The 26,549-nt window shown below is 37.6% G+C and overlaps 1 protein-coding gene across 3 annotated transcripts in view; it reads left to right on the top strand.

Moving 5' to 3' along the window:
- PAIP1 (poly(A) binding protein interacting protein 1) overlaps positions 1-21,572 on the top strand; it is a 28,406-nt gene extending 6,834 nt beyond the window's left edge. For 2 of the 3 annotated variants that reach the window (XM_082651642.1, XM_082651641.1), the window contains exons 3-11: positions 913-1,098; positions 4,468-4,580; positions 8,327-8,438; positions 10,069-10,194; positions 11,336-11,442; positions 14,317-14,434; positions 15,191-15,245; positions 19,641-19,734; positions 21,197-21,571. In XM_082651642.1, the coding sequence (XP_082507768.1) occupies positions 913-1,098; positions 4,468-4,580; positions 8,327-8,438; positions 10,069-10,194; positions 11,336-11,442; positions 14,317-14,434; positions 15,191-15,245; positions 19,641-19,734; positions 21,197-21,290 (1,005 nt within the window). In that variant the 3' untranslated portion in view covers positions 21,291-21,571. Of the gene's footprint in view, positions 1-912; positions 1,099-4,467; positions 4,581-8,326; positions 8,439-10,068; positions 10,195-11,335; positions 11,443-14,316; positions 14,435-15,190; positions 15,246-19,640; positions 19,735-21,196 lie in introns of all 3 variants that reach the window. The other variant, XM_082651640.1, reaches the window with a different exon arrangement.
- Positions 21,573-26,549: the final 4,977 nt, after the last annotated feature.

Raw genomic sequence — 26,549 nt, 5'->3', positions numbered from 1 at the left:
CTGTTTTGTAAATATGTTCATTTGTGTCATTTTTTTAGATTCCACATGTAAGTGATATCATATGATCTTTGTCTTTCTCTGTCTGACTGACTTCACTTAGTATGATAATCTCTGGGTCCATCCATGTTGCTGCAAATAGCATTATTTCATTCTTTTTTATGACTGAGTAATATTCCATTGTATATAAGTACCACATCTTCTTTATCCATTCATCTGTCGATGGGCATTTAGGTTGCTTCCGTACCTTGGCTATTGTAAATAATGTTGCTATGAACATTGGGGTGGTAGTGATAGATATTAATTGGAAACTGTTGCTACTATCAAGATTGGCTGGAAACTTGGACATAGCAAGTCTCCTACCACTGTACACTATGATATTTTATAGTCACTTAACTATATATTTATTTCCATGTCCTTGGGGTTTGACAGATGACAAACTTCTTTTTTCAATATAGAAATTGTCAAATATCTACAAGGATAGAGAATGGTATAATGAATGCCCATGGCCTCAGTAGTTAGCTACAGGTGGCCATTCTTGTTTGTATATCTCTGGTCCCTCTCCCCCTCCCATTTTGAAACAAATCCTGGATCTTATTGTATCTATAAATCTTAATTTTGATCTTGGTATTATAATGAAATGTTGGTTTAAACTTTATTTCTCAGCCGTCTTGTAAATCTACCAGAGGTGAGAAGACAATTCTCTACCCAGCGAGATGAAGCCCTTCTATTATAACATTTTGGCTATTGGGCAAGGAAGAAGTGGACTTAACTTTTTGAAGAAAATAACACATTTTATCAGGTTAAGGATTCTTAAAAATATAATTTGAGCTAGAGACATCCCAACTCAAAGCTGCTTCATGTTTTTTTAGCCAGTTGCATGGATTAATTTATGTTTAACCTTTTGATCTATAGGAATCCTATGAGGATGGTTGTGAGGATTATCCCACTTTGTCAGAATATGTTCAGGATTTTTTGAATCATCTTACAGAGCAGCCTGGCAGTTTTGAAACTGAAATTGAACAGTTTGCAGAGACACTGAATGGCTGGGTTACAACAGATGATGCTTTGCAAGAACTTGTGGAACTCATCTATCAACAGGTAGGTTGGCTAATAGCATGGGGCAATCACTGGATAGCTTCCTTGATGCCCAAAGGTGGTGGCTGCTCCTTGAGGGAGGCCAGGTACGTGTTCACCAGCCTCCACACTCCTTGACTCTTTATGGTTCATGAGAGCTTTTAAGTCTCTGTTGTACAGAATTTCTGTAATTAGGGATCCAGGACTAGAGCCAGACTGCAAATTTTCCTGTGTAGCCAAGGCTCTGTACAGGCAGTTGGAAGGAGCTTTGGACACTTCTGAGGCCACTACATGAGTATCATGCCTTTTTTCCAAACCCCTGTTTTATAAGGATCTGCCATTATTGGAGTAGGGGAGAAAAAAAGTCATGGGAGAACTTTTTTGCCTCACAAATGATTCTTTATTTAAAAAAAAAAAAAAAAAAGGACCACAAAACACCTTGATTTAAGTCTTAACATTTCTGCTTGTCTTTAAAAATTTCAAGGATTTACATCTCAATTCCTTTAAAAAATCTAATGTCAGTCTAGGTTGTTCACACAAAGTTTAGTTTTAATTCTAGCATATTGGTCACTGACACATTAATGCTATTTTAAGGGGGAAAAAATAGACAACACTCAATTTTGAAGACAAATTTAAGGTCAGTGAGGAGGCTGGCCAAAAACAGAGTAGGAGATAAACGCCACCAAAGGTTATATTTCTGTTTCAGTCATTGCTGAAAGAGCAGCTCAAACTGGGAATATATGTGAGGGTGACTTATGATAGCAGGTTGTTTTTTTGTGTGTTTTCTTAATCCTACCTCGTGTTTCATTTGACTACTTTTCCAGTTTGTTCTGGATTGTTACTGGACCTCAGTATTACCTGACCAACTCTTAGATTTCTAAAAATGCTTGAGGTTTTAGGAAGATAGATCTGCTCTATTTGTACTGATTCCTACTTTTGCCATCTAAATGGATTATAAAGGAATATTAGATAAGAAAATGGAAGAATTTTACTGTTTTCTTTTTGCTTTTCTGGCTCTATTTAGTTTCAGCTCTTCAATAGGCTGCTTGATTATAGTTCTTATATCAGAATTATATTATTATAGTTCTTATTATGCTCGTATTATATCAGGGTTGGTTAGAAAGGCTCTAACCTAACAAACTACAATTTTTGTGATTGTCTCAAAGCCAACGCTTCATATATTTTAAGTCCTACCATTCTATGGTCAGTGATATAGATTTACCAACAGTAAAAAAAAAAAAAGCAGATTAAACCTACATACTCAATTTTGATTCCTCACCAAATACTACTGTAAAATGACAGTGTGGGGATTTTAGAACACCAAAAGCCCATAAGGACTTATATGGCGAAAGGAGATAGAAGTACCCATTTTGGAGACTAGAACGCAGATGGGTGAGTGGTAACTGACCTGGCGGATTTTTTTAAAAGTTGAATTCCAAGCCAGTGGGGAAAGTCGAGAATCGCCCTGATTTATGATGCAGAATCTCCAAAAAGGTTCTAGGATAAGGATGGAATGAGGCTAAAAAGATTGCTTGAACATCTAAAAAAAATTAGACTGTCTAGATCTTTTTGCACTGAGTAACCAGTTTGAAGTTTTATCATAATCCTTCTTGAAGTTATTGAAGGAGGTACTCCACCAAAAGGAGGATTTAAGGATGAAGACATGGGAACTAGGAAACAGGGAATTTTACAGGAGAAGCTAAGTGAATCATCCAGATGATGGTGAAGGGAGATCCCAAGATAGTAGCCATGCACATAGTAGGCCTAGAGGTACAAGGCTTCACTGGAATCGGGCAGAATGCTCCAGGAGAGACTTCCCTGGTAAGATGAGGACACTCCCTTATGTTTGAAGATATTAAGAAGAAAGAACTAATGAGAAGTCAGTGAGAAATATATTTAAAAAGTAGAAAAAATTAAGTCTAGGGAAAACAAGGTTGTGCAAGAGAGGAGAAATCAGCATAATACATGGTACAACTGTAAAGGGAAACACAAAACTATTTAAAAAAATCATGGTGTATCTACAGTTATACCATAGTGGAATGAAGTAAGGTTAAACAGGGTGAAAAGTAAATGCTTATCTTCCTTCGTGGGGAGCTAGTAAGAAATGGCTAAACTCAAATCATGGAGCATGGAGATACGGAGGTTAAAACCTTTTCAGCTGAAAGAATTGAAAGTGGTTGTCTATGGAAGTAAAATTGAGGTATAGCAGGGAGGCAGGAAACTTTAATGACCAGCCTTGTTGTCTTTAAATTTACTTTAAATTTTAAAAGTAAAGGAAAACAGGCAATGCCAATAATGGGAAAAGTATAAATTTTGAATTTCAAGTCTTTTGGGGTACATACATGAATGTCAGGAGGAATCAGTCTTTCTTCCTTGCTGAGAAATGTACAGGGTCCTGTGTGAGCAAGGAAATAATTAGAAATAAAAAGTTCTAACTATAAAGTACTTACTCCATGCCAGGCAATGCTAAACACTTGACCTGTAGTTAACTCATTTAATCCTCAGTGGTTGCAAGGTATTACTCTTATCCCCATTTTATACATAGCTTAACAGAGGTTAAATGACTTGTCTAAGGTTGCACATGAGTAACTAGACCCAACATAGGATTGGAGGGGCATCAGGCCATTTGTTAGATCTAGACTCTGGTAAACTACTACCTTTGTGAGATTGGCCAAGTCCCTTAACCTCTTAATGTGTGTATTCTACTGTTCTTTAAAAACTGCAGTGAAAGTTGAACTTCCTGAGTACTTCTTTGGCTATGTCACACAGTCTTTGATACTCAGTGTTTTTCCACTGTCTTCTTATTAAAAATAGCTTATTTCTTTTGATTTCCTCTTTTATTACCCCAAGTGTTTGGAGTGTTGTTGAAGTGTTAAGCTTTTGCATCAGGTACCATTAATTACCTCTTTAGGAATCAAGAAACTGAAGCTCAGGGAGGTTTAGAGATATCCAGGGTCACAAAACAGGCCTGGGATTCTTGTTCTGGACTGCTAGATGCCAAAGTTGGTGCCATCCTATTCCTGAGAAATGCCACAGATCATTAGTTTGGCAAATATACTTCATAATTGGCACTATGCAACTGGGTACATGTACATATTTTGTGCAAAAATTAGTTGGTGTAAAGAGAGATTTATCTCTTTGCTTTCTGCTAACCTCGGGTAAATGGTGGGGAGAGCTTACCTTAATGTTTTTCTTTGTACTTATTCTGGTTCTTGGTGTAAGGTTGGGAGGGAGAGTTAATATCCTTATGCCTAACAATTACAAATGACTTGTACATTTTCCTGTACAGTTTTGGGGGCAGGAATGTTTTTCCTCTTTAGAATATTGCTGTTAAGTGTTTGCATTAATAACTTGATGTGTCTGTGTCATATAAAACTTTTTTCTTTTTGAAAGGCCACATCTATCCCAAATTTCTCTTACATGGGAGCTCGCCTCTGTAATTACCTGTCCCATCATCTGACAATTAGCCCACAGAGTGGCAACTTCCGCCAATTGCTACTTCAAAGGTTAGTGTGTATATATGAAATTAAAGGAAAACTACTTCTAAATGTACTAGAATTTGACCATTCTTCTTTGCTAAAGACTGTTCTTTATAGGAAGTTGCAGGGGAGAATAGGGCAGCCATTCTTTTTTTTTTTCTTTCTTTTTAAAATTTATTTATTTATTTATTTTTGGCTGCATTGGGTCTTCGTTGCTGTGCAGGAGCTTTCTCTAGTTGCAGTGAGCAGGGGCTACTCTTCGTTGTGGTGAGCGGGCTTCTCATTGCAGTGGCTTCTCTTGTTGTGGAGCACGGGCTCTAGGCACGCAGGCTTCAGTAGTTGCAGCTCGTGGGCTCAGTAGTTGTGGCTCGCGGGCTCTAGAGCACAGGCTCAGTAGTTGTGGTGCACAGGCTTAGTTGCTCCGTGACATGTGGGATCTTCCTGGACCAGGGCTCAAACCCGTGTACCCTGCATTGGCAGGTGGATTCTTGACCACTGCGCCACCAGGGAAACCTGGCAGGTGGATTCTTAACTGCTGCGCCACCAGGGAAGTCCAAGGGCAGACCATTCTTACTTGTATAGTATTAAGTTTATAGTCATGTATATGCCTTTTTCTTATGATGGTCTCTGCCTTTGGTTTTGTGCCTAGAAAGGTCTTTTCCTTTTCCAAGATCTTAAAAATGGTCACTTTACATATTTTTTAGTACTTTTGGCTTGAGTAAGGATCTAATTTCATTTATTGCCACATGTTTAACCAATTTTTCCCATACCACTTTTTTGAATGATCCATTCCTTATTAGAACTGCTGCCTTTATCACACTACATCCTTATATTTGCATTGATTCTGGACTTTCATTCTATTCCATTCATTACTTGTTCTCTTCCTGTTTTATTACCAGGCTATTAAAAAACTCTAATTTTTTCACACTAGTCTAGTTAGTTCCCCATTCGTTTGTGTGTCTGTGTGTGTGTGTGTGTGTGTAGTCTTCTTTGCTATTCTTGCATGCTTATTTTCTCTGAACTTTAGAATCAGCATGTGAAATTACACAAATGTTGTTACTTATTTATGTTTTGGGATGACATTGAATTAATGAGCTAATGTAGGGAAATGAATTTTCTTATAATCTGAGTTGTTTTATTCAATAACAAGGTTGTCTTTGAGTTTATTAGAGATTGCCTGTTAGTTCTTTAAAGATACTTTTAATGGTTGCAAAGTATTCCATCTTGTGGTTAAACTGCACTGGAACAGAATAAAGACTCCAAAAGTACACTCCAGAGACACTTGAAAATTAAGCTTTTAACGAAGGTGACACTTCAGATACATAAGTAAAAGACAAATTGTGCTGCTGACATAACTGGCTAGTCATTTGGGAAGAAAAAAAACAAAGATGGGTTCCTGTCTCATTCTTTACACCAAAATATATTTCAGATATAAAACTGAAACAGTAAATACTAGGGGAAAAAATGACAAACAAAAATATTAGGTTGGTAAAGCCATTTTAAGCAAGACATGATACCTACAGGCCCTAAAACAAGAGATTAAACTTAATTTCATATAGATTATAATATTGGAGGGGTCATAAATTTATAAGAAGTGAAGTAAAAATAGGGACATTTGTAACAACATGGCAGTGAGGTCATTTATTTAATATGAAAAGAGGGGCCTCTTAGGAATGAGTAAGAAAAAGGCCAGAAATATTTCTATTTTTAATAGAAGTATTTGGAATGACTCTGGATAGGTGCAGTTTGGAAAAATATAAATGACAAAGTTACAGAAATATCCAACCTTACCTAATCATTAAAGTACAAATTATAGCTTTTGGAAAGATGTGAAAGTTGGCACTTTGAGGAGGTAGGATGGTAGAAAGGCTTGCTTATCTTCCCTTGTGCTACTCACCCCTGGCTCTGCCTTGGAGTTACCTAGAGACTTAAAATGGAGCTAAGCCCCCAGTCTTGGAAATTCTGATATAATTAGACTGAAGGAGAGTGTGGGCATGGTTTATAAATCTCGCCAAGTGTTCTACTATGTAGTCATGGTTGAGAATCACTCTTCTGGCTCTTTTGACTCTGTATCCCCTGTGTGTGCTTCTCTAGTACTAGGATACTGTCAAAGCTATCAACATGGAAGAACACTAATCATATAACAAGTGAAAAGATCATAATTCTGTTAACTTAAAAATGTAGAATACTTTGAAACAGATAGAAGTTACCTTCACAGCAGTTATTTCTGGGCTGCAGTGTCTTTATCCTTTATATTTTTCTGTTTTAACCTTTTTGAAATAGCCATGTATTAATTTTATAATTGAAAGTCTTTAGCTTAAAGTTTTAGAGTCTTTCCTCTCACCTAGATAATCAACCATGTACAAGGGTAGGGATTTGCATTTGTACGTACATTAACATATATTAATATATAATCTAATAGTAATGGCGTTGATAAAACAAAAAGGTCATTTCATCGAAGCTCTTACCTGAAAAGTCATAAAAGGAAAGAGAAAGGAAAGCAGCCAACAAGGTGCTTGGATAACTGAATTGGCATTAATTAACTGATCCTTTCCATTATTAACCAGTGTTCTATTTATAGATATCCCAACTTTTTTTCTGATGAGGAATTAATATGTATGAGAAGATGACCAATATCTTTCCATGTCTGACTCAAACAGCAGATGTTGCTCATTTAATATAGCTTGTAAGCATTGGCACAATAAGCTAAGCTGGGTTTATGATTGATACATAAACTGAACCAAGGTAAATTCTTGGACAAGAAATGACTTTCTAGGTTCTTTTTGAAAATTTTTTTAAATTGGTACCTCAGGTATGAAAGCCATTAAACCTTCATAAGCTGCTCCCTTGGTCTTTAAAAGGAGAACTATCAAAATCATTTTTATAAAACGCATGACTTTTCTAGAATGTTCTTACACCTTATCAATAAAAATAAAAAAATCTTAACACCAAAATGGTGAACATTAAAAGTAAATTTTAAAAATCCGTTTTAGTAACAGCTGACACCATAATTCATTGGTATAGACAATGACAGGCTTATTGTGATTATTTTAGATAATAAGAGCTATGTAAGCTCTAAGGTGAATGCACCAAGTCAGGGAGAAATCAAACAAGGGAAAATAAATTGACTCCTTTAGTCTCTATTAGAAACAAAGACCCAGACAAAGACCAGATTAATTGCCTTCTATGTTTCTGTGTGGTTTCAATTGGGGACTTCCTCCTCTTACTTCACTTCTCTGATTCGTATAATAGAAATTCTAAGAATAATGGGCTTAATAAGAATTCATTTTCAGCTTGGTTGGACGTCACCTGTATTTATATATCTTTTTTAAAGCTCTGTTCAAAGTTCGTATTTCAGCAAGAGCAGAATATTTTAGGGATACTTCGCATAAAAACAGTGCTTTCTTAAAAAGCCTATGAGACAATAAATAAGGTGAGGCAGTGAGGGTTTTTGTTTTGTTTTTTAGTGCCAATATACAACGAACCTCATGAAATCTATGTAGCTGTAACTTGTTACAGTTTGTTCTAGTAATAGGTTTATTTTCAACTATTCTTATCAGTTTCTTAAAACTAGGAATCTTTGTATGAAAAGATAGTACATATTCTGATCGCTACAATAGACAGGAACACTTTTTATTACAGAAAATCAGAGTGTTGGTGCATTGTACTTGCCTCTGTATTGCTTGTGAACAACCAAACTGACAAATGGTCATCTTGTTTGACTATTTAAAAAACAAAGCAATGTGAGATTACAAAAGGTATGTCTTTATTAGATGTCGGACTGAATATGAAGTTAAAGATCAAGCTGCAAAAGGGGACGAAGTGACTCGAAAACGATTCCATGCATTTGTACTCTTTCTGGGAGAACTTTATCTTAACCTGGAGGTGAGGAGAAATTTTTCTTTTTAGTACTGACAAAGCCTGAGAATATAAATTGATCTCAATAAGGAATTTGTGTTTACTCTTTTATAACATTAAGAGTGAAATGGGAGATAAAGAAAATAGTCTCAGTACCTACTCATGGTAGTATCTGTCCTCAAATGGAACATATGTACCATTTTGTCTTCCTGTTCATGGGCAGTGTTGGGAGATAGTTACTAAGCTATGTACTTTTGGAAAGCCATGGTTTACATGTGATTTCAAGCTTTTGGAATACAGACAGTCACACCTTTTTGAATCCTTGTATCATAAATATTAGCACATTTAGTATGTTGACTTTCAGATGGTGACCCAAAAGCAACTTGCCTTGCAGAGCATAAAACTTTGAAGAGGGGAGAGACTAGAGTTTCTGTGTTTTTTGGGTTTTTTTTTTCACCTAATTCACCTACAGTAGTTCTTTTTGGTCCTATTTTATATATTAATCTTCTATATAGAATGTATTTGTACAAAGTCTACAGCTAAATTGGTGGCATACTTGAGTATATGCTTGTTGGGAGGCAACATTAAGTGCTGAATATTACTTTGTAATGGATTTGCTTGATTTTTTTTTTTTTTAACTACTTAGTCCCAGATATCGGTATACCTTCTTAAACTCTGATTTGAGGACTTAGTATTGTAAATACCACTGAAAAGACACACGAATCCACCGTCAAATGTACATCTCAGTCAGTGCATCTAAAAGGTCTTTGTGCAATCTCGTGCCTAATTTACTATCCCTTTTTACCACAGATAACCTTAATTTTTAAAAAAATCTCATGCCGTAATCTTTCTCAGTTTATTTTTGTATAAGCCAAATAAGAACACCAATATAAAATGTACCTTAAATGAATTGTCACTTTAAGAACGCAGTTGAACTTCCTATGTAGAAGTCATGATATGTGTGGTGGGAGTTATAAAGATAAGGCATGGCTCCTGAACCTACAGTTCTTCAAGCCAGAGAGCTGAGATACATGTTGTATTCTGATGCAAGTTAGAGTATTTTTAAATAGTATAAAAAGCAGAAGAAAGCTCTGTGTTCCCAAAAAGGTGTTAATAGGCTAGAGACTGCTTTATGAAGCGGTAATATTAAAGGAGGCTTAAATTATCCTGACCATATATTTTTTTATATATATATAAATTTATTTATTTATTTTTGGCTGTGTTGGGTCTTTGTTGCTGTGCGCGGGCTTTCTCTAGTTGTGGCGAGCGGGGACTACTCTTCGTTGCAGTGCGCGGGCTTCTCATTGTCATGGCTTCTCTTGTTGCAGAGCACAGGCTCTAGGCGTGTGGGCTTCGGTAGCTGTGGTACATGGGCTCAGTAGTTGTGGCTCGCGGGCTCTAGAGCGCAGGCTCAGTAGTTGTGGAGCACGAGCTTAGTTGCTCCGCGGCATGTGGGACCTTCCCCAGCCAGGGCTCGAACCTGTGTCCCTTGCATTGGCAGGCAGATTCTTAACCACTGCACCAACAGGGAAGACCCTGACCATATGTTTTGTATTGTTTAACTTAAACCACTTATTTTGCCAGCACTTTGTTAGACCATTTGTATATCTGTGTTATATTTTGGCATAGTTGCTTTTCATTTTCTTCTCCCCAAAAGATCAAAGGAACAAATGGGCAGGTTACAAGGGCAGACATTCTTCAGGTCGGTCTTCGGGAGTTGCTGAATGCCCTCTTTTCTAATCCTATGGACGACAACTTAATTTGTGCAGTAAAATTACTGAAGGTAGGTTTTACTTATTTTTTTCTTAAAATGTAACTGTTTCATCCCTTTAGTGTATAATTTAGAGGAAGGAAAGTACATATAATGCACAAATAGATCCAAGAGTTAGTTATTTAAGTTAAATATTGACATTTTACTTTACTCTCAAATTTAATATTGGGAAGGCAATATATACTTATTGTTTAATATAAGAAATTTAAAAGTGAAAAATGGAAGTCCTTCACTCCGCTCCATACGTAAAGTCCCTTTCTTTCCCTTCCTCTATCTGCATGTGTGCTCTCGTAAGATCTTACTCTGATGTGGCTGGCTTTTTCGCCACCAAATGAAGGTCTTGGATTTTTGCATGGCTCTTTGCTCAGTAGCTTCCCAGTATTCCATTGTATGCATGCACATTGTTTATGCATTCCATCCTTGAGCAGTTATTTTCAGTTTAGCCACTGTAGCACTGTCAGTAATATATGCAGTTGTTTATGTAACTTAAATTCTTACCCATAGATTTGGTGGCTCAGTGAGCATGTATACCTTAATTTGATAAGTAATGCCAAATTTCCCTTCCAAATGCTGAACCAGAGTGTGTTCCCACCAACAGTGAATGAGTATACCTCTTTTCCCATATCCTTATCAGTGATGGAGAGAATCAGTCCTAGGTTTTATTTTGTCATCGTGATGAGTAAAAACAAAAAGCTCATTTTAATTTGCATTTCTGTGACTAAAATCACTAGTGAATTAAAGCCTTTTTTTGTTTGTAAGCCATTTTTTTAGTTTCTGTGAATTACCTGCTTATATTCTTAACTCATTTTTTCCTGATTGTGTTTTTTAAATTCTGAGTTTCTACACTTGTTGGATGTTGCATATTTCAAAAAGTGATATGTTGATTAAAATTTTATAGCCTTGGTCATATAGCAAACATGCCATACAGTCATTGGCATATAAAGCCTATGATTAAACTTCTGCTATAGTTCATTCCTTTTCCCTGTCAAGAAAAAGTATAGCGATTCCTGAATATTAGATGGTAGAAAATAATTAGGAATATTTAACTTGCTAAATTCATCTTATTTAAAGAATGCTTGAACTACTACTAATATCTTTTTAGAATTTCTGTACTTTATTGAATTCTTTATTTTACTGATACTTGCTTTTTTAGTTGACAGGGTCAGTTTTAGAAGATGCCTGGAAGGAAAAAGGAAAGACTGATATGGAAGAAGTTATTCAGAGAATTGAAAATGTTGTCCTAGACGCAAATTGCAGCAGGTAGGAAAAGAAGTAATATAGACAGCCAGTAGATCTCAATTCCTTGCTTTTTCTTTGGGGTTGTTTTTAATCTGTTGTGCTTCATCAGAATACTCTTTATAGATCTACAGAAATTTTTTTTTACCTATGGCTTCTGCTCACCTAACCACTTTTCTTCAATTATGCTTATGAATGGAAGAAGTTAAGATATTCCTGGGGGAATATGAGTCCATTAAAAATAAAATGATTAATACTTTTAAGCTCAATAAATATTTGGGTAAAGTACTACTGTAAGTCCAGTTGGAGGTATAAAAGTGTTAGCAGGATCGCACTGCCTTTAAGAACCATATATAGCCACAGTTACATGGAATAAATTTCAAGCCTGTCTTAAAAAAAAAAAGACAGCAGGAGCCAGGCAGTGGGCTGCGAGCATGTAGACTTCACCTCAGTGCGTAAGAGAGCACGTCAGACCCTCTGGACAGTGCTGGGTGCCGTTGACCAAATGTGGCTCTCAGAGGCGAGGACAGGCTCCTCAGTGGGCGGCAGTGAGGGCTCTGGCCTCAGTAAAGCAGAAACCACTGCCAAGCGCAGCGAGGCCCAGTGAAGATCTGAAGGCGCTCCTCTGAAGTCCCACTACCTCCAGTGGAGCCCAGTCATCCCTTCCACAGCAGCATCAGTGAGAATCGAAGGCATGGAGACCTCACTGCAGGTTAGCTACCCTCCCGTGAGAGTCTGAAGGATACTATTACCAGAGCTCTGCCCTTTTGGAAGGAAGAAATAGTTTCCCAGATCAAGAAGGGGAAACGGGTATTGGCTGTAGCCCACGGCACCCGCCTCCAGGGGCATTGTCAAGCAGAGAGGGTCTCCGAAGAGCTTATCGTGGAGCTGAGCCTGCTGACCGTGAATTGGACAAGAACATGAAGCCCATCACGCCTGTGCAGTTCCTGGGGGATGAGGAGACTGTGTGTAAAGCCATGGACGCTGTGGCTGCCCAGGGCAAGGCCAAGAAGGGAGGGCGAGCAGCAGACAAACTACTCCCAAGGACACCCTCCCTGCCCATCCCATTCCTCTGCACTTCTCCCCTACACATATCAAACTGACCGCATCTGTAAGTTGTAGATCCAGATGGGGACCAGTGGCTCCCAATTTCATATTAGCCATTTTTTTCTCTTGGACCCACTCCCTTCATGCAGTCTAGTCAGAATGCACCTCTGGGGCAGGGTTGTCAGTCCAAGCAAGGGAAGACTTGTCCAAGAGGGTGGACAGGAAGTAATTCGGGGGCAGGGGGTTGCTAATGCTTTGTCTATTACTAAGGATCTGCTTGAGTAAGGGTTGGGGGAACCATGTTAGGCGTGACCAATGAGGGAAAACAAGAGAGCCTATTTATGTTCCCAGGGGCCGGTCCTGTATTATTCTGTAGTCAGGTGACTGGGTGGCTGTAGTCATTCCAGTGGAGAATGAATGTAATATGCGTGGCGATTGAAACAAATATTTCCTCCCTGCCTGCAGAAGATTGGGATCAATCCTGGATGTTTATGTGTTGTATTTACTTTTACAAAAAAGTATATAATTTTTTTTTAATTTTTAATTTTTTTAACATCTTTATTGGAGTATAATTGCTTTACAATGTTGTGTTAGTTTCTGCTGTGTTACAAAGTGAGTCAGCTATACGTGTACATATACCCCCATAACCCCTCCCTCTTGTGTCTCCCTCCCACCCTCCCTATCCCACCCCTCTAGGTGGTCACAAAGCACCGAGCTGATCTCCCTGTGCTATGCAGCTGCTTCCCACTAGCTATCTGTTTTACATTTGGTAGTGTATATATATCAATGCTACTCTCTCACTTTGTCCCAGCTTACCCTTCCCCCTCCCCGGGTCCTCAAGTCCATTCTCTACATCTGCGTCTTTATTCCTGTCCTGCCCCTACGTTCATCAGAACTTTTTTTTTTTAGATTCCACATATATGTGTTAGCATATGGTATTTGTCTTTCTCTTTCTGACTTACTTCACTCTGTATGACAGACTCTAGGTCCATCGCCCCACTACAAATAACTCAATTTCGTTTCTTTTTACGTCTGAGTAATATTCCATTGTATATATGTGCCACATCTTCTTTATCCATTCGTCTGTGGACACTTAGGCTGCTTCCATGTCCTGGCTGTTGTAAATGGTGCTGCAATGAACATTGTGGTACATGTCTCTTTTTGAATTATGGTTTTCTCAGGGTATATGCCTAGTAGTGGGATTGCTGGGTCATATGGTAATTCTATTTTTAGTTTTTTAAGGAACCTCCATACTGTTCTCCATAGTGGCTGTATCAATTTACATTCCCACCAACAGTGCAGGAGGGTTTCTTTTTCTCCACACCCTCTCCAGCACTTATTGTTTGTAGATTTTAAAATTATATAATTAAAAAAAAAACCTTCTGGGGTTTCTGATGACTGTTGAAATATTCCCACGTGTGGTCATCAGAAAATGAGCCATTCCTTACACCAACATGGGATAAGCTCCTTGATTTCCAAGGTGTAGGAGTTCATCCTCTCACGTGTTAGAATCCCTCCGCTGCCTTATTACTTTGTGGTAGTGAAATGCCTCTTGATCACGTCCAAGTGTGTCTTTCACTGTGCCAGATTTCTGAATCATGTTCCAGTTGCTTGGCCTGCCACTTGGGCCCAGTACGCATTTGAGCATAACTGTACTAGATCCTTTTTTCCAGATCAGTATAGTAAAGGAGTGATGTGCATTTTTTTTAAAAGATAAATTTGTGTTATTAAAGGAAATGTCTAGAATATCAAAGCATGTTAAATTTTTGAAACAACGTTTTAGGCATCTGTGATATATTAGAGCACAATGACACTTGCTCGTTTTAACTCATTTTCAACTTTTGTCTGCAGAGATGTAAAACAGATGCTCTTGAAGCTTGTAGAACTCCGGTCAAGTAACTGGGGTAGAGTCCATGCAACTTCAACATACAGGGAAGCAACACCTGAAAATGATCCTAATTATTTTATGGTATGCCAGTGTTTGCATTTTAAATTTGGTTATTGCTTGAATTCAATTTTGGCAATTTGTAGATAAGTTACATAAACTTATCTCAGAATTTAATACCTAATAACTCTTTTCACTGGCTTAGAGTCACATGGCAGCCATGGAAGGAATCCTCAGTGAAAGGGTAGACTAGACAAAGAGCCATTCAATGGCAAGGGAAATGAATAAGGTTTGACTTGGACTTGGGTGAGTGTAGGGATTCCTCAAAGCAGTTTTTCCAGAGAATTCATGATCAAAGGCCTGCATTTCAAACTTTTACTTGGCATTTTGTAGTAAAGTAAATTAAGAAAACGAAAATGATTACCAGGCCAGTGATGCCCTGAAGCTCTCGACAGGATCAAACAGAAAGAAACTATGGAGGAATGCTCTTACAATCCAGTCTTGGAAATACTTAAAGAAAAAAATGGTTGCAGGGGGTGGGAACCACAACTAAAAATCAGCTGACACTAAATCACAGTGCACGACGACGCACCAAGTCACCAAGGGTGTGACAGGCGGCAGACGGTGGGGTTAGACCCACAAGAACTTGAGATAATAGAATAGTAATCTGAAGACCATAGACTTTCCCAGTGAAATGAAAATGGCTGCTAGGAATTTAGTTTTTTGCTTGTTTTTGTATTATCAGGTACAGATGAATGAAATCAGCCATGCTCAATTAATGTGCTTTAAAAAAGCAATTCTGAAATGATAACATGTTTTAATCGCTCTGATTCCTCCTAGAATGAGCCAACATTTTATACATCTGATGGTGTTCCTTTCACTGCCGCTGATCCAGGTATGTTGTCTCAGTCATTTTCCGACCATTTTTTGGTAAGATAGTAAATTACAGAAAACCATACCCTCACTGGCACAAAGTTGTAGCATTTTGAAGAGTTCACATCGTTCTAAAATATAGGGTAAAGGTTTGTCTCACTAGAATATTCTTATAGTTACCACTTGGAACCATTTCACATCGAACATTTGATTCAGTATATAGTGTCTTGTCACCCTAACAGTGAAGGATTGGAAGAATCCCTCAATTAAATGCAAGCATTTTTATTTTATATTTCCTCTAATATTTTGTTTTTATACTCTAAACTTTCAGGTAGTTAAAGCGGAAGGGGTAGTTATACTATATAGTTCACTATATAGTCAGCAGCTTTCATTGGTACAGGTTAATACTTGCAGATACTAAAAATTGTGAATCTTATTAATATTTGGTGGGTCAGTTAATTAAAATCTAAATCTCTGCACACTTCCCTTCCCAGAAAAGAGCCGTTTTATAGAATGAGTGCTTTAATTGTGATCAACAGAACTGCACTGTGAGCAAGAGAACATTTCCCCACTTTGAACAAACTTACAACCAGCTTATCAGAATTTTCCCATTTGTTTCCTCTGGATAGCAGGCACTGACTGTCCTGTGCCTCTAGCACAAAGGGGTAGAAAGAAGAAGCACTTAACTTCTCAATTTTAAATTATGAAATATTCAAAAATATTAAAACCACACACAGAAAAGGGCATATTGATTCACTGTCAAGATTGAACCAATTTCACTTATCAATATATACTTTGGGTCTTTTCAAAGAAATAAAACCCTTTATAGATAGTAATAACCATTCTCTGTTTCTATAATTGATACCTCACCTTCAAGTCCAGTCCTTCCATAACTTCCCCCCACAGAGGTAATTACCGTCCTGACATTGGTGTCCTTGTGCTGTCTTTTTACTTCATGTATGACTGTAAATGATAGGTGTTGCCATACACAGCAGTATTGACCTAAATGGTGCCTTATTGTGCACATCTTTTTTGCAACTTATTTTTTATTCAGTATTTTTGGTGTTCATGTTGATTGATATATATATAGGTTTAGTTCATTCATTTTAAATGCCAAATAATAACCTACTCAGAGTAAACCACAGTTTATGGATCCCCTCCCACTTGTGGATGGTTGGTTGGTTCACACTCGTTACTACCCACAGTGCTGCGCAAACATCTTTAAGAATCTTTGTGCACATGCAGGAACTTCTTTAGGGTAACAAAGTAGAATTGTTACATTATAGGCTATATGCATCTTCAACTTCACTAAATGTTGCTAAACTGCTTTCCATCATGATTATACCACTTAATATTCCCACCAGCAACATGTGAAAGTTCCTATTTCCCATTGTTGGCAACACTTATTGATACCAGACCTATTTTTTTGTCAGTCTGTTTGTATGAAATTGTAAACTTTTATTTCCCTACTAGTGGTAGTGAATTTCTTTTCATGTTTCTATTGACCTCTTGATTTCTTTGTTTGAGAATCACCTGTTTGTGTCCTTTGCCTGTATTTCTGTTGGATCATTTGTCTTTCTCACTGATTTGTAATTACTTACATGGCCTGGAAAGTGATCCTTAGTTTCTCCTAGTATGTGCTGTCTTTCCCTTTCATGTGTTGTCACTTAGAAGCTTTGAGTGTTAAAGTCTTGTTTGTGCTCTCTGTGACTTAGTTTCCTTACTATGATCAAATTCCATTGTCTTCTAAACCTTGTTGCTTTTTATATTTAGGTGATTAATCCATCTGGCTAGTTTTTATATGTGGTAAATGGTAGAACTTAAATATTCTATAGTTACTCATCTCAGCAACAGGTCATCCTTCCTCTCTTGGACAAAACGTTCCTCTGTGTACCATGTAACTCCCTGTAGATTTGTGTCTTATTCCTGTGTCCATGAATGTGGATCTTTCTTCTTGTTTGTCTTGACACCAATACTGCATTCTTAATTATTCTTACCTACTGTAAATCTTGCTATGTCTGGTGAGACAAATTTCCCTTCGTCCCTTATTCTTTGAGGCTACCTTGATTCATTTTGGTTCTTCGATCTTCATCTTTGTCCAATCTGTTTTTCCTACTTATTTCTAGTGGCTGTTTTATTTATAGAAATTCAATTTGGTTTTCAAACTGAATTTTGTTTCTGCATTTGTTCAAAGTATCTTGATCTTAAAGTTTTGAGTCCTTTTTTTCTCATCATTCTAAACATGCTTATTTTTGCTTCATATTTTTGTTTTCTTTTAATTCTAACCCTGTTATTTCTAATTGTCATATACAAAATGCTTTATGTTGTGTTCTTGTTTTGCAGTCTCATATTTAACTGTCTTTCTTAAACTTTTTTTGTGGAAGTGATTTCAAACTTACAGTAAAGTTATAAAAGTAAAAACTGTGCAAAGAACATCCATCTACCTTTTACGCAGATGTACCTTCAACAGTTTACTCCATTTATTATTTGTTCTCTCCACACTCACTTTTTTTTTCTAAATCATTTGAAGTTAAGTTGCATATACTATGGCCCTTCATGACAGCTCCAGCGTTTTAACCGCCTGTTTGTTTTTGTTTATGAAAACTTGTGGCTTGGATTGTAGGAACATCTCTCCAAAGGGGGGTTTATATTTGCTTGTGCCAGGAGCCACAGCGGTAATACTGGCTTGGAACAAGTTTCTATTTTCTTGTCGTAGGGATTCTTTATGTGGATAATAGAAATTTGAAGTGCAGGCCCATTGTTAAAAATTCTCTGGGGAACCAGTTTCTTCAGAGTACTTCTGTCCTCACTCCAAACCCAGGCAGAGACAAGCAAGCTTCTTTGCCATCTCCCTTTGCCACCGAGGTGTTTTTTGTTTTTCCTTGGTTCACCTTTTGCTTGCAATACCAGTTCTTTGAATGTTCAGCCTTTGTGTTGGTGGGATGGACTTGGGGCATGAATTCCATCTCTCTGTTTCACATGGACTCAAGGCCTTGCTTTCTGACCTTCTGTGGGTTTTAAAATCGAAACCCTTTGTTCATAATACCATCTGGTCTATCAGCCTCCCAGCTGCAGTAGTTATGTATGGCTTTCAGTTCCCTTCTCGTTTCTGTCATCTGGTGACTTGATTGTGTGTGTGTGTGTGTGTGTGTGTGTGTGTGTGTGTGTGTGTGAACTCATTCGTACATTTAAAAGAATGTTTTATCTGTTGCCTTAAGTATTTGTTGCAGGAAGGTTTTATAGTTAAAATTGTCTCCAAATTGCCAAGATTGGGTATCAAAATATCACTAACCCTTTAAGCTAGAATTAGAGTTTTATAGAGACTGACAATCTTGGAAAAACATGGTCTCTATCGAGTTAAATGTAATTACATCATCCTCTCAAAATTTGAGGTAGCTGTTTTTCATAAGAAACTAATTGTAAGATAACTAGTTTTAATATACACTGACCCATTTTATTATTCAGAGGTAAGGACTTCATACACACATGCTAATCTTAAAAGATACTCGGTAACTCTGCTTAAGACAGTTGGCAGATGGAGAGCTATAATATCACCTGTTATTGCCTTAGAAGAGCCCAACCAAGGGAAAGTTAGTATAGCTGAAACATTTATCAGGTATCTACGTTCCAGCTGTCTCTAAGGAGAGGGAAGAAAAGAAAATCTCCTATGCTCAGAACATTTGCTAGGTTAGCCTCCTCTGATTGAGAAACTTCAAGCAATGATGGCTCTTACCTGCCAGCCAGGTAGCTCACTTTACCTCCTTGGGAAGGAGTAATGGGGGAGCCAGAAACTAGGAGGTTTGATTGAAATCCCTCCTTGTGGAAGGAAAAACAGTAGTATGGAAGAAACATGTTCTTCCCCAACAAGTTAGGACAATATCTTGTCTGATGGAAAGAAGCAGCAGAGAATGTAAACAGCATGCACACTGGGTGTGAAATGTACTCTGTTATGTTCATAGTGGCTTTGATTTCCATCTTATATTTAGAGGAATATTAAATATACATTTGACCCCTGAACAACACAGGTTTGAACTGCACAGGTCTGTTTATATGTGGATTTTTTCTCTAAATATGTGCTACAGTACTTACACAGGGTTGGTTGAATCGCGAATACAAAGGAAACGTGTGTAAGGAGAGCGGGCTAAGTTATATGTGGATTTTCGATTGTGTGGAGGGTCAGTGACCCTAAAGGGCCAACTGTATAATTTATGAGCGTATTTTGGGGGCGGGGAGAGATAAAGCAAGCCAATTAGAATATAAGTTTTGTAAAAGATATTCTTAAATATGTAGTTGGAACCTTGCTGTTATTTAAATGTATCTGCTTAAATGAAAAGCCATAATATTAAAAACATTTTTAGGGATAACTGGCCATTTCATATGAATATTTTTCAGCATTAAAATTTTTTATTTTTTGTAGATTACCAAGAGAAATATCAAGAGTTACTTGAAAGAGAAGACTTTTTTCCAGATTATGAAGAAAATGGAACAGATTTATCAGGGGCTGGTGATCCGTAAGTTCTGTTTAGCTGCTTTCTTTTTTGGGGTTTTTTGGGTTGTTCCTTGGGTTTTTTTTTTTATTGGTGGGGGGGTTGTTTTGCTTTGTTTGGCCATGCCGCGTGGCTTGCCAGCATGATCTTAGTTCCCCAACCAGGGCTTGAACCCGGCCCCCCTGCAGTGGAAGTGTGGAGTCCTAACCACTGGACTGCCAGGGAATTCTCATCTTTAGCCGCTTTCTTTGTGAAATTTCTGTGGCCACAGTTTGTAGATGGAGTTTAGACTAGAAAAGATGATGAAAGAATGTGCATTTTGATTTAATGGTGTTATAGTGGTATATATGTAGTAGTTATTTACCAAAAATTTTCAGAAAATCATATTAGAGAAAACACTATGGTTCTGAAAATTAAATATAGTTAAGGTGGAAAAACTATTAATGTAGCATATTCAAACAATTAGTTTTTATAAAATAAATACTATTATTATACCTAAGACTTTAAATAAGTAACTAATGCTGTAAGATCTTAGGTAAGTTCTGTGCCTGTTTCTCCATCTATTAAATAGGAATAGTAGACCCCTCCTTGAGTTTTTTTGAGAACTAAATGAGATACATAAATACTGAGACAGCCCCCTGGCACATAGTAAAAGGCTCAAAGCTTAGCTGTTAAACGATTAAAATTAAAACATAGATAATTATATAAAAATGTTTGGACTGATAGACATATATAAATTATAGTCCTGTTCTCATCTCTCAATCTTCATCTACCATTCTTTGTAATAAAATAAACTTTTACTGTATTACTCATTTATCGTTAGACCGTACTGCATTTTGTATATGGAAGGACCAAGAACTTACGAGGTTTAGTTCCAGTTCTGTTAACAATTCATGTGAATTTGGACATGCTACTTGGATTCTCCTCTTCATAAGTGGAGGGTGGAAATAAATTAAGTCTGTGGCTTCAGTTTTTCTTATCCCATCTCATGTGTTGTAGGTTTAAAAAAAAAAATGAACCACCTTTATTCTGTCTCTAAGTAGTAACATTTTAATTATAAGTCAGTGTAAGATTTTCTAATGTTAACATACTTTTATGTACTAGTTTAATAGAAAAAAATACAGGGATGTGCTTCCAAGCACAGTTAGGAAGGTTCAGCCCTGCCGAGAGTATACTACTGGAAATTAAAGTTGCCCTTGGCATTGAATTTCAGGTTATCCTCTAAAGTTTTGTTTGGTAAGCATTATATTCTCTTTGCCCTAATGAACTTGTGGCATTTCAACATATGGCCTTGTACTAGAAATGGGAGAGGAAGAAGGAGAAAGACCCATCAGCAATTGGTAGGATTGGCAAGATAGTTTTGTCACATGTTGGTAGAAAGGGTCATGGGGGGGGGTGAGGAGACACATTTACTTTCATGGCGTAGTATCTTAGACATTTTCTGAATTAAAAAACATTAAACTTGTCATATATGCTTCTTTCACAGATACTTGGATGATATTGATGATGAGATGGACCCAGAGATAGAAGAAGCTTATGAAAAGTTTTGTTTGGAATCAGAGCGTAAGCGAAAACAGTAAAATTAAATTTCAGCATATCAATTTTATAAAGCAGTTTAGGTTATGGTGATTTAGCAGAACACAGGAAAGCAAGAAAATGTGTCACACTTATACCAAATTAAGGATGTTGAGTTATGTTACTAATGTATGCAACTTTAATTTTGTTTAACACTCTCTGCCAAAATAAACTTTATTCCCTATAACTTAAAATGTGTATATATATAAAATAGTTTATTATGTACAGTTAATTCCACTGTTTTGGCTGCAATAAAATCGATTTTGAAAAAAATGAAAAATGTCGAAAGTAAATTTTGCTAGCTGGTTAGAAGCTTATCCTTTAAATTCTACTTTCCTTGAGGGAAAAATTCTTAGCCTGGAAATACATATTACTGCAAAATGTAGCATCCTTTTTTAGATATGAGTATTATAGCTTTCACTTAGTTTTACATTTAGTGTCTCAATGAATTGAGTTTCAAATATGAATCAGAATCATGAATATCTTTAGCACTGAAGTCTTAGAATATATCATTAACAACTGATTCACATATCCAGATGCTATTTGAGACCAAGGGCTTTTAAAATGGCTTAAAAAAAAAAGACTAAGAACTCCCAACTAAACAACCAAGATTCTTCACTGAGGATTTACTGCAATTCTAGAATTGGTTTTTTTCACCTAACCTCACTACCCTAAAGCCTGGAACATTATTCTGCTTTATTTATATGACTTTCTCATTTTTGTTTTATAGCATGAGTTGCATTGACTTTTTTACTAGAGAATTTTACTAGATCTTTGTCACTCAAGTTTTCATCTGCTTTATAATTGCTATACCTTGAGAATCACTTTTCTAATACTTTTATTACTATAATGTGGTACCACCTCAGCCCTACCTAATTAATATTTTTACCAATGTCAAAAATCTTTTTCCAACTAACTAAAAGTAAAACTTAATGTACAAAAGGATGGCTTGTAAATATGCATGTAAATAGTTCTGTTAATAACCCACTGTTTTACATTTGGTACATCTGTGTCTGCCTATACAATCAGCTTTCTCACTTTTCTGCTTGTTTGTTTGGTCTGGATTAAAATTAGACTTTAAAAATAAAATTTAAATAGTTTTGTTTCCTCTAAGTTTTTGGAGTGGTATCCTGGTATTTTAAAGAATTTCTGTTGAACTTTTTTACATGACATCATAAAGTTCAGATTTGAAATCAGAGAAACTATACTAGGATAGAAGATATTCTTTGAACAAGAGTTTCAATAACATATACATCTACTCAGAAAAAAACCAGCAATTATAAAACATTAAAATTCTTTAGTGTCCTTATTATAAAAGAGAAATATATATGTAATTGGGGCTTTTGGAAATTGTAATAGTCAGAATTCTTTTTTTCAAAATGGCTCCTAACATGGTGGCTAGTACTTTAATCTGCAGTTCTCTAAAGATTGTGCTCACTGTAAGTCTGAGGGATAGGGGGAAGGGGGTGTAAGGAAGGGGCCCGACATTAGACTGGGGCCAAGAATATGCTAACTGAATATACTTTAAACTTTGCCCAGTCGCTCTGTGCATAACCACCCAGTTTATCTGCTAGCTCATTGTCACCAACTACTGCTGTACTCAAAACAGCTACCAACAGGATCAGTGTGTTCCGATTACTAGTGCTACTTAAGTAACCACCCAAACTTAGTGTCTTCAAACAATAAGCGTTTTATTATGCTCATGCTTCTGTGGCTCAGGAATTTGGACAGGGTACAATAGGGGTGGCTTTTCTCTATCCTGCAGTGTTTTGAGGCCTCGGCTGGGAAAACTAAGGACGAGGGGTGGCTCCAACAGCTGGTGGCTCTAATCATCTGGAGTCGTCTTGACTCACATGGCTGATGACCCGGCTGAGATGACTTGAAGCCATCACTCGACCAGACCCACCTACACAAGGCCTGTCCACATGGCTTGGGCTTCTTGCAACATGGCAGCTGGGTGTTGAGGGGCCATTGCAAAAGACCTGGAAGAAGCTGCCTTGGAAGCTGTGTGCAGCATTACTTCTGCTACAGTGTCTTGGTTCTAAGTGAGACGCTTGCTATAAAGCTGTATCAGATAGAAGGCCTTCAAAGAATGTGTGGACATGCTTTAAAGCTGCAACAGTACATACTGAAAGGAAGAGTTGGCCGTGTGCCACGATAGTTGGCCTTTAGGATTGCCGTATCTTCAACAGAAATATGGATCAGTAAGTCTTTTGTAACAGGGACTATTAGTACAGATCTTTAATGAGCAAGGACACAAAGGTGCCAGTGAATGTTAGTCTTGTGTCTGGTAACAAAGTGCAAATATTAGTCTGAACCTGGCAGTTGTGTCATCAACTCAGATCCTCTGTATTGTCAGTGCTCTTCAGCCAAAGACTATCAGGACCATACCTGTACCTGAATGTGCTGGGTTTAGTACTTGTTGTCGTGAGGCAGAATTTACACCATGCGGAACTGTGGGGTATGTCAGTAAGAGGGTGTTCAAAAGAACTTATAGGATTTGGGCTTTGGTTGGATAATTTGGGAGAGGGCCTAAGAGACCGGAGGTACACTAGCTTAGATGCTGTCAGAAAGCAGGGGCAATTCTATGATTAGGTATTTCATTCAATCTTACCTGTAGGGAGGACAGTAGAGTATGGATTAAGTTGTAATTTGTTTAATAAAAAAATCGTCACATTTATCGAGAGAGGATGCTTGGTGTAAAAGAGTAAAAACCTGTCCAGGACTGAAGGACTGAAAATTAGCTCGTACTGAAAAAGAAGGAAGTAGCCCTGCCTATTAATCAGTCTGGGAGGACAGACACAGGTAAAGCCAGCTGCAAATTTAACAGGAAACATTTTTCCCCAAGGCCATGACCACCTCTTTGTGTGACCGCTGCTCTGTTAACAATGATGTCTCCAGACCTGCTTTGCTATCCTCACCCATCTTTTACTGGGGATACCCAATTGCTAAACTGCACTCACCTCATGATAACAGCAGTTAAACCCTGCTTCTAATCCTGTGCAGAAACAGCATCCAACCAGGAAGTGGTCTCTTCCCTTAGAGCTTCCTCAGAATTCTTCAGCAGGAACCCAAACCTTACAACGATGACGCCCTCCTCCCCCTGTGGAGAGCACCATTTGTGTTTCCTCTGAAGTGTGCTTTCTTCCTTACATGTCAAATATTTTGTCAGACTACAGGCTTGAGCCTGGTGGTCTTTGGCTGACTAGACTTTAGCAGATGTAAATAATTTAAGGTCATGTATGCTACTGCTGTATTATGTAAGCCTAGCAAAATGCCAGCCCTGGACGAACTGGACACTGCTGCTGCATCCAAGCATCTGGAGGTCATGTTTCTGGTAGGTTTGTACTGCTATAAATTCATAGTCACCACCTTCATTTAGGCTGTCAGTGCTGCCTGTAATCTTACATTTCTTCATTCTCTTGTTTAATTCAAACCCTCTCTACTCTGCTTGCCCCTTTATTCCCTAAAGACTTGCTTCACCGGAAAAAAAAAAAAAAAGCCACCAGACAAATGTATACAAATGCATCTGCATGTACTTCATTCCTCCTCTTCCTGTATAAGAAGTATCCCTCCACCTATTAAAAACCAGTTATTCAACATGTGCTTGAATCCCATGCCCTCTCACTCTCATGAACTCTATTGTTATTTGGTCTGTAATTTTTTAAAAAATCTTTCTGCATCGGCCCTTTGCATGAGCTGTTGACCATGCCATTCCTCTCATCAAAAGAAATCTGGCCCTTACATTTCTCTCCAATTACAGTCCTATCTTTGGTTCCTAGTCAGACTTCTCAAGTGTTTTCCCATTTTTTTTTTCCATTTCCTTACCCATTTGCTCTTCAAACCCACTGTAGCTTCTGCCACCACTATATACAACAGACCTCATTCGTCAATAATGACGTCCATGTCATTAAGTTGAATAAAGACTTCATTCTTTAGCTTGTTCTCTAGGCAAGACACCAAAATTGAATACACCCAGGCATCTAGAATACAACAGCTTGCTTTCTAGCTTTTGTGCTGTTTCTTAGTGTTTGGGGGGGATTCTTTTCCCTTACCTAATCTGTAAGAACTGGTGTTCCTCAAAGCTCAGTCCAAAGCATTCTTTTCTCATGTCACAATATCCTTGGACTATTTCATCCTCTGAAGCTTCAGTTAGCATCTATCACCATTGACCTCCATATTTATTTCTAATCTCCTGATTCTAGACCTTTACTAACTTGTTTCCACTGGGAGGTCTCACAAAATTTGTCATGCTATTCCCTAAATTTACTCTTCTTACATTCCCCCCTCGTTGATCGCACTGACACCTACTCACTTTCCCCAATCAGAAACCCCTGGAATTGTTTTTAACTCCTACTCTTAAATCATCCCCAAGACCAAAGAGTTGATCTCTTAAATATTTCTTGGAGCTATGCTCTCCATTCTCACTGTCCAGTCTTGAGTCTGAACTGCCGTCATCTCTCCTGTTGCTCTTTCAAAAGCCTTTTACTGGGCTCCACACGTCTGTTCTCATATCCTACAATCCACTCTCTATTCAGTAGTTCCAGGAATTTTTCTAAAGTACAAAAAGCACCACAAAACCCCTCTGTGGTAGACAGAATTTATATATAGGAGGTTCTTATACACTGGAGGGGGAAAAGGTGGGAGTTGGATAGGACCTAAGTTAGCACTGTGTAATAAAACTGATGTTACAGATCAATGAAAACATGGCTGTCTGAGGATGCCCTTATTACACTTTACATAAGATTGAGGTCAATTTGCATATCAGACTTTTAAAAATGGAGATGAATTTAAGGAGCTATACTTCAGTCCCTTAGTGCTGCCACCTTTTGCTTAAAGCCCTTGTAATAGTTTACCACTGCTATTAAGATAAAGTCCATAATTCATAAATCTGTACTACCTACCTCTATAGCCCAATTTCAGGCTTCTCTCCCCTAGGAAGAGCCTCTCTCTTCTCTTTAATCATTCTTAAACCAAACTGGGTTTTTTTTTCAGCCCTTTTAAGGGGCCAGATCTTTCCTTTGGGCCTCAGAGCCTTAACACAAGGCTGTTACTTCTGCTTGAAACACTTTCCCCCTCTACTTGGCTAACACCTACTTAGCCTTTGGATTTCAGTGAAAATATTTCTTCAGTCTAGGTTAGGTCTGCCCACTATACACTCCCACAGACCTCTGTATTTTATCTTAGGAACACTTATCACAGCTGTGATCAAATTACTGTCCAGTCGTTTCTTTCCAGTTAATCTCTAGCCCCCATCCTCAACC

This window comes from Grampus griseus (assembly GCF_964374135.1).
Source record: "Grampus griseus genome assembly, chromosome: 3".
Classification (NCBI taxonomy): domain Eukaryota; kingdom Metazoa; phylum Chordata; class Mammalia; order Artiodactyla; family Delphinidae; genus Grampus; species Grampus griseus.
Note: the sequence above shows the minus strand (reverse complement) of the source record. Positions and strands in the feature narration are given on the sequence as shown.